General features: G+C 49.2%; 1 protein-coding gene across 1 annotated transcript in view; it reads left to right on the top strand.

Annotated features, from left to right (window-relative positions):
* Positions 1-917: 917 nt before the first annotated feature.
* Positions 918-14421, top strand: part of LOC142251274 (SWI/SNF-related matrix-associated actin-dependent regulator of chromatin subfamily A member 1) — a 304197-nt gene continuing 290693 nt past the window's right edge. The window contains exons 1-2 of the mRNA XM_075323917.1: positions 918-1195; positions 10206-10292. Coding sequence (XP_075180032.1) covers positions 1127-1195; positions 10206-10292 — 156 coding nt within the window. The 5' untranslated portion in view covers positions 918-1126. The remainder of the gene's footprint in view (positions 1196-10205; positions 10293-14421) is intronic.

The raw sequence follows: 14421 nt of genomic DNA, 5'->3' as shown, positions 1-14421 counted from the left end.
CACTGAGGATGGCCGTGTGCACAGAGGATGGCCGTGTGCACTGAGGATGGCCGTGTGCACTGAGGATGGCCGTGTGCACTGAGGATGGCCGTGTGCACTGAGGATGGCCGTGTGCACTGAGGATGGCCGTGTGCACAGAGGATGGCCGTGTGCACTGAGGATGGCCGTGTGCACTGAGGATGGCCGTGTGCACTGAGGATGGCCGTGTGCACTGAGGATGGCCGTGTGCACAGAGGATGGCCGTGTGCACTGAGGATGGCCGTGTGCACAGAGGATGGCCGTGTGCACAGAGGATGGCCGTGTGCACTGAGGATGGCCGTGTGCACAGAGGATGGCCGTGTGCACAGAGGATGGCCGTGTGCACAGAGGATGCCTGTGTGCACTGAGGATGGCCGTGTGCACTGAGGATGGCCGTGTGCACTGAGGATGGCCGTGTGCACAGAGGATGGCCGTGTGCACAGAGGATGCCTGTGTGCACTGAGGATGGCCGTGTGCACTGAGGATGGCCATGTGCATCGAGCATAGCTGTGTGCACGGAATATGGCGGTGTGTAGAGGATGGCTGCTGGCTGGGTGCACTGAGGAAGGCGGTGCACAGAGGATGTCCGTGTGCACCAAGGATGGCTATGTAAATTGAGGATGGTCATGTGCACCAAGCATGACTTTGTGAACGGAGGATGGCTGCTGGCCGAGTGTGCACTGAGAGTGGCCGAGTGTGCACAAGGCCCATTATTATTTGGAGCGGGACTGAAACACACATCTGCTCCCTTTGCTCTCCAAGCACAACTGAACTGACTCTTCCGCATACAGGTCATAGGACAGGTAAGCGCAGGCGCACAAGACACCACGTGACCAGACGCCGACGCGCGCTGCACTTGTCCCTACTCTGTTCCCGTAGTTCATCCCGGACTCTGTGCTGTAGGTGCTGAGTGAGAAGCGCGCTCCCGCTGTCCTCTGCTCGCTCCCGTTACCTGCCCGCCCTCTGCTGTCACTGTCTGGGCGGTCGGTACCGGCCGGCGGGGGGCGTGTTTCCCGCCACCTGATGTGACGTTATCTGTTTTAGTTTATGGCGTTCTTCTCATAGATTATTGTCCCGGTAAAGTGAAGCGAGAACCTGGTGAGCAGTGATGGAGGGGCCTACTGACGAGGAGGTGCCCTCCACATCACGGGAGGACGCAGACACCACTGCCGAAGAGGTACGGGAGGCGGCGGGAGGGAGGTCTCGGCCCCTGGATACCACATTTGCTGCGATTTTTGTAATGGCGTAGTTCTGGCAGGACAACGAAAATCGATGCAAAATACACCGGGCAGAGCCCCGTACAGTCAGAAACCGGGCAGCACCGGGAACTGCTCCCCGTACAGTCAGAAGTCCCGACTACTGCAAGGCCCTGACAACTGGCACACATCCGCACTGAGCCCGTAGGGCCCGCAGCAACCAATCACACGTCCGCTTTCATATTCTAACAAGCCACTGAAATCTTAGAGGTGCCATGTGATTGGCTGCTGCGCACAGCACTGTGCAGTGTATGCAGCGCGGCTCCTGGGGCTGTGACGCCTCCTCAGTAGTGTTGAGTGAGTTTGTGCACCACCGTTCTCTGTATTTGGCTGAGTATTGGGGTGCTCGGGCACTCTCGGGGCCTGGCTGGGTATTGGGGTGCTTGGGCACTCTCGGGGCCTGGCTGGGTATTGGGGTGCTTGGGCACTCTCGGGGCCTGGCTGAGTATTGGGGTGCTCGGGCACTCTCGGGGCCTGGCTGAGTATTGGGGTGCTCGGGGCACTCTCGGGGCCTGGCTGGGTATTGGGGTGCTCGGGCACTCTCGGGGCCTGGCTGGGTATTGGGGTGCTCGGGCACTCTCTGGGCCTGGCTGGGTATTGGGGTGCTCGGGCACTCTCTGGGCCTGGCTGGGTATTGGGGTGCTCGGGCACTCTCGGGGCCTGGCTGGGTATTGGGGTGCTCGGGCACTCTCGGGGCCTGGCTGGGTATTGGGGTGCTCGGGCACTCTCGGGGCCTGGCTGAGTATTGGGGTGCTCGGGCACTCTCGGGGCCTGGCTGAGTATTGGGGTGCTCGGGCACTCTCGGGGCCTGGCTGGGTATTGGGGTGCTCGGGCACTCTCGGGGCCTGGCTGAGTATTGGGGTGCTCGGGCACTCTCGGGGCCTGGCTGAGTATTGGGGTGCTCGGGCACTCTTGGGGCCTGGCTGGGTATTGGGGTGCTCGGGCACTCTCGGGGCCTGGCTGAGTATTGGGGTGCTCGGGCACTCTCGGGGCCTGGCTGAGTATTGGGGTGCTCGGGCACTCTTGGGGCCTGGCTGGGTATTGGGGTGCTTGGGCACTCTTGGGGCCTGGCTGGGTATTGGGGTGCTCGGGCATTCTCGGGCCTGGCTGAGTATTGGGGTGCTCGGGCACTCTCGGGGCCTGGCTGAGTATTGGGGTGCTCGGGCACTCGCGGAGCTCGGCCGTTTACTGCCAGTGCTTGGATGTGTTGTGCGTGAAACAACGACCGCAAAGCACAGGTTCGCATCACTGCATGATGTGTGCAGGCACACAGGGGGAGGTAGCTCCAGGCTCTTAAGGGCACTTACTGGGGTTGAAATAATTTTTTGGGATTTAGTGTGTCAGAAGTAAAAAAACAAACAAAAAGAACCCCCCCCCCAGAAATGCTCTGTTTATGGCCGGCTGTATGTCTGGAGAGCCGAACTGCGTTATCAGTGACTTCCATTATACTCTTAACTCGAGTTCAACCTTTTCAGATCGTCCGACCTGCTCGACTCAAGTAACGAGCACACGAGTATTTAGCTCTAACAATGGGAAGGCGCGAACGCTGATCACATCCAGACCTTTATTATTGTTATAGCGCCATTTATTCCACATGTGAAAAGGGCTATGCACAATAAATAACATGAACAATACACAAGGCACAGACTGATTCAGGAGAGAAGACTTTGCCCACCAGGCCTCAGTCTACACTACAAGGGATGGGTGAGGATAGAGTAGGTGAAGGTAGAGCTGGTCGTGCAGCGGTACAGTGGAATGAGGGGGATGGGTGAGGGCGGAGCTGGTCGTGCTGTGTTGTAGTGGACTGAGGGATATTTTTAGGTTGTAGGCTTGTTGGAAGAGGTAGGTCTTCAGGTTATTTTTGAAGGTTTCCATGGTAGGTGAAAGTCTGATATGTTGGGGTTGAAAATTCTATTTTGTATGCAATTGTGGGAACGGGATTAGAGAAGCAGACCTTGTGAGGATTGGAGGTTATGTGCAGATAGGTACTGGGAAACTAGGTCACAGATGGAGGAGACAGGTTGCGGATGGCTTTGTATGTTAAAGGGGTGGTTCACCCATTTTTTTTTTTCTCCCCAATGATTCTCACTTACCATTGTCTGCAGCTTCTGCATTGGCTTCTGTTTCCATTTCTGGCACTGAGCGGCGCTATCCTGCACGCTCAGTGCCAGTCACATGACCCCCTGGAGCTGTGGCCGCCGGCATCCTCTGATGTCCCGGCATTTCCGGGCTCTCAAACAAGACGGGTACGTCACAGGATGCCCGCGCCACTCACAGTGATTGACTGGGCTGTGGGCGGTGACTACCGCACGTCACAGCCCAGCATCGAGGGGAGGATCCGGAGGACGCCAGTGTGGAGCGGTGAAGGCAGAGCGCGCCGCTTACCATCGGTCAGCTGTGGGAGGTATGGGGCGCCAGTGTGGAGTACAGGGGGGGTTTCCTCCACTGAAATCCCCCGTCACGCAAGTATGTGATCACACTGTCCACCCGCCCGCTGTGCTCAGCTGTCAGGAGAGCGGGCGGTGTCGGCAGTGTGATCATATACTCCCACCAGCAGCACAGGTGACCGGACGCTGCATGGGACCAATCTGCTCCACTCTGTCACCTGCACAAAAAGTCCCAGAGTGGAGACAGTGACATGCTCTGCTCTGACACATAGTGTGCTGCATGTCACTGTCTCCATTCTGGGACTTGTTGTGCAGGTGACCGGATGATACATGTCACTATCTGTCTCCACTCTGTGATTTCTGCTGCATAGTACCAACTGTATACACTCTCACCTGCACAACAAGTACCACAGTGGAGACAGTTAGTGACATGTAGCATCCGGTCACCTGCACAACAAGTCCCAGAGTGGATACAGTGACATGCAGCACACTATGTGTCAGAGCAGAGCATGTCACCAACTTGCTCTGCTCTGTCACCTGCGATGCTGCATGTCACCAACTAAGGGTAAGTTCACACAGTGCGTTTTTCGTGGCGTTTTTGCGCGTTTTTCTGGTGCGTTTTTACTCAGAAAACTGCATGACTTTGCTTCCCGAGTAAAGTCTATGCCATTGTGCGCACTAGGCGTTTTTGCTGCGTTTTTTGCGGTGTTTTTTACCACATTTTTGTGCTGAAAACGCAGTGACATTGCTTCCCCAGCAATGTCTATGGGTTTTCATAAGTGCTGTCCGCAGACAGCGTTTTTTTGTAGCTGCGTTTTTGTGTTGACCACAAAAATGCAGCATGTCAATTATTTCTGCGTTTTTCACTGCGTTTTTTACTCATTGAGTTCAATGAGATGTTCAACAACGCAATGAAAAACGCATAAAGCTGCGTTTCTATGACTAAAAACGCAGCTATAAACGCAAGGGGTGGGTACTACAGTGACGTGTACAGGAAGAGGATTCCTTCTGTTGGTAAACACAGAAGCATGAATCCTCCCGGTACCATCACCGCTGCCTCCACAACCCGCCCGGTGCCATGTCAGCTCCGTGCGGCGCCTTGTCTGGGCGGGAGGTGGAGGCAGCGGCGAAAACCAAAGTGAACAGTAGAAAAAATAAAATGTCATACTCACCTGTCTGCAGGGTCACGGTGCCATGTCCACTCCCAGCCCCTGTCTCGGTACCGCCGCTCTGGCTGTGTGCAGTCTCCCCGGGGCACGTACGAAGCTTGCAGGACCTGGCGGTGGATCAGCTCATTGATTCTCGCGGTGTTGCCGGCTTTTTTGCGCCCGGCCGGCTATCAGCTGCTCCTGCCGTCAGGGGACTTCATCAGCTGATTACCGGCAGCTCCTGCAGCGATGGGACAGGATCATACTCCTGTCCAATCGATCGCTGCAGGAGCTGCCGGTAATCAGCACATAAGTGAGTATGTATTTATTTTTTTTTTTTTTTCGACTGATGCATCAGCTGATTGTATAAAAGCCGATTATACAATCAGCTGATGTGTCATGTGATTCACGTAGTTTAACCTGACACATCATCTGATCGCTTTGCCTTCCAGCAAACCGATGCAGGTGACTGCATCAGGTGATCCACGGCCAGGTCCTGCAAGCTTCGTACGTGCCCCGGGGAGACTGCACACAGCCGAAGCGGCGGGACCGAGACAGGGGCTGGAAGCAGGCATGGCACCGGGACCCTGCAGACAGGTGAGTATGACATACACACACACACATACACACTCACTCACACACTATATATATATATATATATATATATATATATATATATATATATATATATATATACACACTGTATATACGCGCACACACATACACACGCACACACTGTATATACACACACACTGTATATACGCACACACTGTATATACGCGCACGCATACACATACACTGTATATACGCCACACACACTTTCTTCCCCTGGCTGTGTAGAGCTGCTGCTGTCTCTGTGTAATTGATCTCAGTGCACATCCACTGGGAAGAGGCAGGGAGGAGGGTTTGGGTGGGAGCAGAGTGGGTGTATTAGACACAATGGGTGTGTTAGATAAGCCAGACACCGCCCTAGAGCCACAAAGAATTCTGGGACTTGTAGGAACTGAACACAGGAAGTCAGAGGAGAGATTAACCCCATCAGAGCTGGAGCCAGCAATGAGCATGTGCTGCTAGTGCACAATGAAAGGTAATTTTGCTGAAAAAACATAGATGTGTTGAGGGGCACATATTAGCAAGATTTATCAGAAAAAAAAAATCAGTTTTGGTAACTGGACAACTTCTTTAAGGTTAGGGTTTTCAACTCAAGTCTTGGCCAATGGGAAGCCAGTGAAGGAATTGGCAGAAATGAGAGTTTGGGAAATAGTTAGATTAGTTGGGCAGCAGAGTTTAGGATAGATTAGAGGGGTGTTACAAGGGAGGTCACAGAGCAGGAGGTTACAGTAGTCAAGAAGAGAGATAATGAGGACACTCACTAAGTGTTCTGGCAGATTCTCGGTTATGGAATGTACATAGAGTAATATACTTGAGTTGGAGTTGGCAGATGGTGGAAAGGGCTTGGATGTGTTGCTTGAAGGAGAGAGCAGAGTCAAGGGTTACCCCGAGGCAGCAAGCTTGCGGGGTGGGGGGAGAGTGAGCAGCCATTGACTTTGATAAATAAGTCTGTTGGGGGTTGAGTGAAATGGGGAAAGATGATGAACTCTGTTTTGTCCACGTTAAGACCTTTTATGTTACAAATCTGTTTTTTGGTTGTGGAGAAGTTTTTGGTTGAATTTTTATGCAAATAAGTCACAAGTGCAGACGCGGTTGCTCACATATTCCCTTCCCCGCCGCCTGTGTCCTATCATTGATGGACCTGCTACTTTTCACTGACTGGCCTCTACCTTCCCTTCTGGGGTCATTTCCCGGGGCGGTGCACGAGCAGTGAGGTCCTGATGAAGAAGACGGTCAGTGGTGCAAAGTAGAATGACGGAGCTTGAACTGTGTGCCAGGTAGGACAGGCAAATCATTAAATGAAGTGTCACGTGTCAGACACTGACCAGCGATGGGCAGGGAGCATGGGCAACAGAGCTGTATTTTCGGGGCCCACCCACTGCACTTACACCTTCAATACATATCTCCAACAGGCAGATTTCTAAAATAAAGGTCTGGATGTGATCAGCATCTTTTCAGCCTCCGCTGGGTCTCGCTCACTGCTTTACTTTGGACACACATTCTACACATATACTGTATATAGAATCTTTTGATGCTTTACAGCTTATTAATTGCTTATTTCAGATCAAAGCAATATACCTGTTAGTTTACCACGGAGCATTTTTTATAGAAAATAGTGTTTTAAGTAGGATTCTGGCTTTGTTATTATGTATCCCCTTCGCTGTATTTATGTGCACAGTGCATTTATTGAATATTTACCCATCACTGCCTTTTTCCAATCTTCTGTATCACATGTCTGTGACTAGCCGGCTTCCCCAGGGTTTTTTGTGTGGACTTGAAGATGCTTTTTCAGTGTACTCTCATTAAGGATCTTATAGACTTGCCGTATATTGTGATTACCTTCCGGTCCACACAGAAGACGCCGGGTGAGCCGGCTAGTCAGAAGTGCGGACGTGTGATACAGAAAAGGACAGGAGCAAGAGAACACCGTGATCCATTAGTACTTATTCCCTGTGCCCATAATAATAAAGTCTAAGGAGCTAGATAATAATAATAAAAAAAAAAAAATAATCTGCAGAGTCCTACTTTAAATATATTCTACTGTACAATCTTGGTAAGGTTTGACAATTGACAATGAACATTCCAGTGCTTTAGGAAATCTGATAAAAAAAAAAAATCAATATAAATAAAAATGTTCCAAAATATTACCCCCCCCCCCCCCACCCTGTTAAAGTCCTGGTATTGTTCAATAAGTGGATTTTCCAGAAGACAATCATGAATGTGAAGGATCTACCTGGCAATATCACTGCAGAGCTTGTCTTCTCTGCTGTATCCTTCAGGATGTGCACACACCCTAGTGCCGAATTCTAAACTGTCAAAACTAAGGCTATGTGCCCACACTGCGGAAAATGCGCGAAATTTGCCGCGGAATTTTCCCAGAAATTCTGCGCATTTTTCAAAAATCTGCAGCACAGCTACTCCCCAGCCATTTCTATGGCATTTGGGAACTGCTGTGCCCACGCTGCGGATTTTTCTGCAGCGGAGATAATGCGGATTTCCCTGCGGAAAAATCAGCAGCATGTCAATTATTCCTGCGGATTTCTCCGCAGGGTCCCATATACTTACCTGCCTTGATAGTAGACACCCGAGTCACTTTCTCCGTCCGGTGTACAGTAGCGCCGTGGATCCCGGTACAGGAAGGAAGAGGTGGGCGGGGCCTGCACGAGCTCCGGTCATGTGACAGCCGGAGCTAGTTCAGGCCCGCCCAACTTCTCCTGCAGACGCTGAGAGAGTGACCCGGCCGCCGGAAAGTGAGGTGCTGCATGATGAAGGTGAGTATGAACTCCCGATCACTGCAGCACTTGTTTCTCATTGAGGATGCAGTGCCGAAGCCATGGTACTGTATCCTCAATGCAGAATACCCGCACCATATCCACAGGACATTCCGCTGTACATCCGCAGCATGGAAACAGAAGTTTTGCTGCAGTTTTCTGGCAGCACCTGCGGAATGTCCTGCGGATATAACCGCAGGACACTGTCCCCGTGGGCACGTAGCCTAAAAGCCTTTCAGGAATTAGTTGGTTTGGGTTGGACACAGATCTTGAAATTATTTTGGACAGAACCTGATTATTTCTTTTGTTTTAAAGCACTACTGTATAAAGCAGAGTAACACAACCTACAGCCCCAGGGCCAGCGGTGGACCCCTGCTATCTGGTCATAGACCATTATTTTTTGTGTTTGGTTGCTTTTTACATCTGTTTCCATGTCAGAGAAAAGTGGTGCACAGAAAAGGATGGTTAATAAGTAATGGTGCCCGGTGTATCCATTTCTGGGAGGATACCCATACATAGACAGAGTGAGGGTCTGGACTCTCCAGTAAGGTGGAGAGGATGCCATACTTGTCACTGTTGTTTTTAGAAGCTGAAAAATACTTGGTCATTTCAGCAGATTACGTAAATTTCAGTGGAGAGAGATACCATAACTGCTAGTATGGCGTATTTCTCTCTGAAGTTCCACCCTCTCAAGTGTAACCAGCACCCATCGTATATACATACACTATTCACTATGCTCCTGTAAGCTGATCTCTCTGTGGCTCCGATATATCTATGTTGATGGTCTGGCTGTGCTACTTCCGATCTGGAGACAGGGTGATATCCTATTCTATATAATGATCCGCACATTGCAGTGCTTGGCAAATAAAGCACAGCGCACTGTAAATCAGGTAGAGAGGAGATTGAAGCGGTGGTGCTGCTGCCACTCATAGAGACAGCCCCACCAATGACGTGCCTTGCTTAGAGCATCTGATTCCAGTCCCCAGATCAGAGATAGCAAAGCCAGACCATCACTGTAGTAATATAAGAGCCGCTGAGAGATCAGCTTACAGGAGCAGGATAGGTAGCAGAAGTATATTAGGAAAGTGTTAGGTAGGAAGAGTTAGGACAAATGAAAGGGACTGACAATAGTTTTAGGAAACCTCTTTAAGCTCCTTAAAAAGCACTGAAACATTGAACAGTTGGACAAGTGCATCTGAAAGTTTAGAGGGCATTTTAGGATCATCCTGAAATTTCACCCGAAAGAGAGACACACACTCTCTCACTCTCTCACTCTCTCACTCTCTCACTCTCTCACTCTCTCACTCTCTCACTCTCTCACTCTCTCACTCTCTCACTCTCTCACTCTCTCACTCTCTCACTCTCTCACTCTCTCACTCTCACATATTTTGATTACAGTTCAAGGGGGGCTATATGTATTAATTTCCTCCGATTGGGATGTATTTTTTCCCACTGACATCATTTTTTTTACATTACTGTACCAGTTCCCACCCCTTTGGAGTTTTTCTTTCCTCCTTGTATTTGTCTCACATACCCCTCTGTGACTCATGCTTTGTGTCACAGATGTGGTGTATACTACTTTTTTAATATTTTGTATATTGTATGTGTTAAATAAAATAGTGTTGGACACTTATTACTCTTATGTGTGTTTTTTGGACACATTCAATTTTTGAATAGTGTGCAGGAGTATGTCCCTTCATTAGGAAATCCGACATGGGGGATTTATTATATAATATATACACAGTATATCCTACAGCTGAAGTTTATTATGAGGATGTTGTCCCCTGTGTGTTCTGTTAAGTATATACTATTGAATCAGTATCCTGCAGCCGTCTGTGAGATTATGATGTATCAGCAGTGAGAGGCGCTTATGACGCTCTAGGTATGGTAACACTGAATAGTGGTATACTATGCAGAATCAGAATATTACCTGCTGCTTAATGAGGAAATGTGTGGTCTTACTGCTTTGTAACCATGACTGTGTACTTATTTGTCCCATTTATTCTGTCCTAGAATAATGATCCTCCATTTCAACTGAAGCTTCCACCTAAAGCTCAGCGTCCAGAAAAAGAAGTGGATCCAGAGTATGAAGAAAAGATGGTAAGCAGTGCGCTGCCGGAATAAGACGCGTAGGGCGCCCCTGAGGGACACGGTAGCAAGAAGCGCCACGTTACTGGCAGGAAGTTACCAGGAATGTGAGGGAGGTGTCAGTGCCTGCTGCTCCTCATCTGCTCCATGTGCGTATTACCGCTGCCAGACACTGAACCCAGCAGGCTGCACCCTCCTAACATGTCCGTAGGGTAGGTCGTCTCTTCAGCATTCAGTGGGCCGCTAATATGGTGAATGATATTAGAGATCATTAAGAAAGAAGCCAATCTTGTCCAAAGACTAATATCAGTTCCACAGTGTAACCGTACTAATAGCAGAGAAGCATAACACATCATGTAGAGACTATAGTCAAATGGGACTGAGCAATCAGGTTGTCACATAGGAAAAGTGGCCTAACCCTTGAGGGTGAAGGGGGCGATGTAGGGGGTAATAAGGTTATGAAGAAAACTAGCCCGAGTTGCTGTAATGAAAGGAGCTAGATGTGGCCGGCATCACGGAGGAAGGCATGACACTGATGATACTGAAAATAGGCCAAGCTCAATAATGCTGTGCACAAAGCTCCGGTGTGCACTAACTTGTTGCTTCTGGTATGTCGCTGTATGTTGTGAATTTGTCTCCGTGCCCTGCACCATTGTCACAAATTTAATATAAATGCACAAAATAGATGACATTTTCCAAAAATGTTGAATTGTTTCTAAATAAAGCTGTTGCATCGTTGTGTGTCTTCCCTTTCATTACTGCAGTGTTGGTTTTTTTCTATGATGGGCAGCATTTTACATGGCTGTTATTGGGGAGAAATAAGTCTTCCTTGACACGCAGCTTATTTTTGTTGTGTAGACTCTTTTTATGCCTTTCCAATAAGGGGGCGTGTCCTTACTGTCAGAGGGAGGGGTTTAACCAAATAGGGTGTGGCCTAACAGATGACCCTACACCAAAGAATGTACTATATCCCTGTCACAAAGTGAGAAAACTAACAAGTGGTGCAAAGGTAAGCTAGAAAGACCCCAGGTTTATGAAACCGCATGCAGCACTGATAAAGCTGCTGAAATTTACGACTTGCGTATAATAGTATTGATAAATCCTCCTCAGTGGTGGTGGTCCGTACAGACACAGGGTGCCTTTTAGGTATCTTAAGGAAAACTGAGTCCTCATCTAAGACATTTGTAGGGTACTCAGCTAGCTGGAGAATGGGGGTCCATTGCCTCCTGTTGTCTGCAGTTTCCTCTGCAGTCTCTCTACACCTAATTGAGGAGGCGAGGGGTCTTATTTTCCATGCAGCTCTCTTTTAAAAGGGTATGCTCCAGTTTGGAGGTTATCCCTATCACTAAAGGTCCAACCATCCACTTTCCCCAATCCTGAGAATCAGAGCTCTGAATGCACTAATGGCCATATAAATGCCATAGAGGTAGGTACTCCGCTTGGGTCCTTTTGTGTATAGTGAGTGGTGGATGATCATGTATACTGCCACTGCATTAATTTTTAATGGGAGTACCGGAAGTAGTGAGCGTTTCACTCGGCTGATCTTTGACATTCCTATAAGAATAAATGGAGGGGCAGTGTGCTTGATCAACCACTGCTTAATTCACCCTGGGCTATATACAGTGCCCCTACTCTTTGGATCAGTCGGGGTCCCTAATGCTTGGGAAGTTATTCCCTAATATTCCATGGAGAACAGAGTCCATACTTGTTAAATCTTTAATATCGCAATTTAGTCCAAAAAACGGCTAAAGGCATGACACCCAAATGCAATGTCTAACATCAATTCCATTATACCAATAAGACAATGGATACAGGAGGTTTTTATTGCATTATCTTAAAAGATAAAATAAAAACAAAAATTCTTTATTGAATTTATATATTATTTGGTGCCTTTTTTTAAGCAAATTGTAAAAATGTCAGCTTTTTCCAGCAGCATCTAAACTGTCTCTCAATGGAATGTCCTTGTTTTTATTCACATATTTCTACTTTGATAAATCACAATAAAATATTCAATTTTGCATGAATCTCCTGTATCCATTCATTGTCTTATTTGTATAATGGAATTGTTGTTAAATCTTTAGCAGTATACGTGTGCCCTCTGGATATCATGGGCAGAATCGTAAGCTGTGTGTTCCTCACTGGTATTTTTGATGCTTCTAATACATTAATAAAAGGAGTGGGGATAATTTTCTTTATGGCACCCAGTTTTGCATTGCTCAAGAAGTTCTGACTCATTAGGCTATGTGCCCACGCTGCGGAAAATGTGCGGATTTTGCCGCGTATTTCTCGCGGAAAAGCCGCGGATTTTCCAGAAATCTGCAGCACAGCTACTCCCCAGCCATTTCTATGGCATTTGGGAAATGCTGTGCCCACGCTGCGGATTTTTCCGCAGCGGAAATCGTGCGGAAAAATCAGCAGCATGTCAATTATTCCTGCGGATTTCTCCGCAGGGTCCCATATACTTACCTGCCTCACCAGAGTCACTTTCTCCGTCCGGTGTACAGGAGCGCGGTGAATCCAGGTACAGGAAGGAAGAGGTGGGCGGAGCCTGCACGAGCTCCGGTCATGTGAAAGCCGGAGCTAGTTCAGGCCCGCCCACCTTCTCCTGCAGACGCTGAGAGAGTGAGCCGGCTGCCGGAAAGCGAGGTGCTGCATGATGGAGGTAAGTATGAACTCTCCCGATCACTGCAGCACTTGTTCTGCATTGAGGATGTAGTTCTGAAGCCATGGTACTATATCCTCAATGCAGAATGACCGCAGCATATCCGCAGGACATTCCGCAGCATGGAAACAGACAAAAGTTGTGGTGCTGGTTCCTGGGAGCACCTGCGGAATGTCCTGCGGATATAACCGCAGGACACTGTTCCCGTGAGCACATGGCCTTACACTAATAGAATCCGTTTATTTTGCTCACGTACGAGTGAAAGAGATGAACGTCTACATGAGGCCTGAGGCTGCATTGACACTTGTGAGTGTTGTAGGATTTTTATCCATCGGACAGCACTCTGTAGGATGGATGTATTCACACGTCTGTTAAAAAAATCACAGATCGTAGGGTGAGATCCTTGTGACCTAGATCATGTCCTGTTCTGATCTGTGTTTGCAGATGACTCGGCCTTTAACCCCTTTACGACCGCCGATACGCCTTTTAACGGCGGTAAATAAGGGTACTTTTTCCGATCCGCCGCTTTTTAACGGCGGTCGGAAAAAAGGGTCTAGCGCCCCCCAGAGTCAGAAAATTTCCGGGGTCTCAGCTGCCGGGGGTAGCTGAGACCCTGGAGATCATGATTCGGGCCGGTTTTTCCGGTCCCCGCTCACCTGATGACCGGTATACACCGTATACCGATCATCAAGTTATAGTAAATGACCGCGCCGGTAAAAAATGATTTATCTCCCATCTGGCATGATCAAACATGCCAGATGGGAGATAAATCTTTTTCCCGGTTCCCTCCGGTCCCCCGGTGTCCCCAAAGTGCCCCCCCCGACCCCCAACCCCCTCCCGAAAATCCAAGATGGCCGCGCGCACCGGCGATCACAGCAGCGCGCCGGCCGCATTTCCACTGTTCCTATGGTTTCTGTCGTATGTGCCATAACACATACGACAGAAACCTGCTCCCTAGGCCCTGCCGGGATCCCCCCTACCCCCCCCTGGTGTTCCCCGGTGTCCCCCGGTGTCATACATACCTGTCGCAGCTCTGATCCCCCGCGGCCCCCTCCTCCGGCTCCTTCTCAGCAGACTCCGGTCACATGAGCAGAGCGCAGCTGTCAGCTTCCTGTGTTCAGGACGCTGGCTGCTGCTGCACTGAGTCTGCAGCTGTGACCCGGGGAGGGTGGGTGCAGATTCTTTGCACCCACTCTCCTCAAATGGAGGGTCTGCCCTCCTAGAAAATGGGGGATACGTTCCCTGAACGTGTCCCCCATATTCTAGAAGGTCCAGAGGCGACGTGGACGTCCAAATGGATTATTGTGGATTTTTTTTTTCTTTTCAATAAATTGGTCAATCAGGGAATGTTTTGGGGAGTGTTTTTTCAAATAAATTTTTTTTTGTTGTCAATTTTTTTTTTATTACTGTCAATTAGTTATGTCGGGTATCTGATAGACGCCGTGACATAACTAATTGCTGGGCTTGATGCCAGGTGAC

Source organism: Anomaloglossus baeobatrachus, chromosome 9 (genome assembly GCF_048569485.1).
Source record: "Anomaloglossus baeobatrachus isolate aAnoBae1 chromosome 9, aAnoBae1.hap1, whole genome shotgun sequence".
NCBI lineage: Eukaryota > Metazoa > Chordata > Amphibia > Anura > Aromobatidae > Anomaloglossus > Anomaloglossus baeobatrachus.
This window is presented reverse-complemented; position numbering and strand designations above follow the sequence as displayed.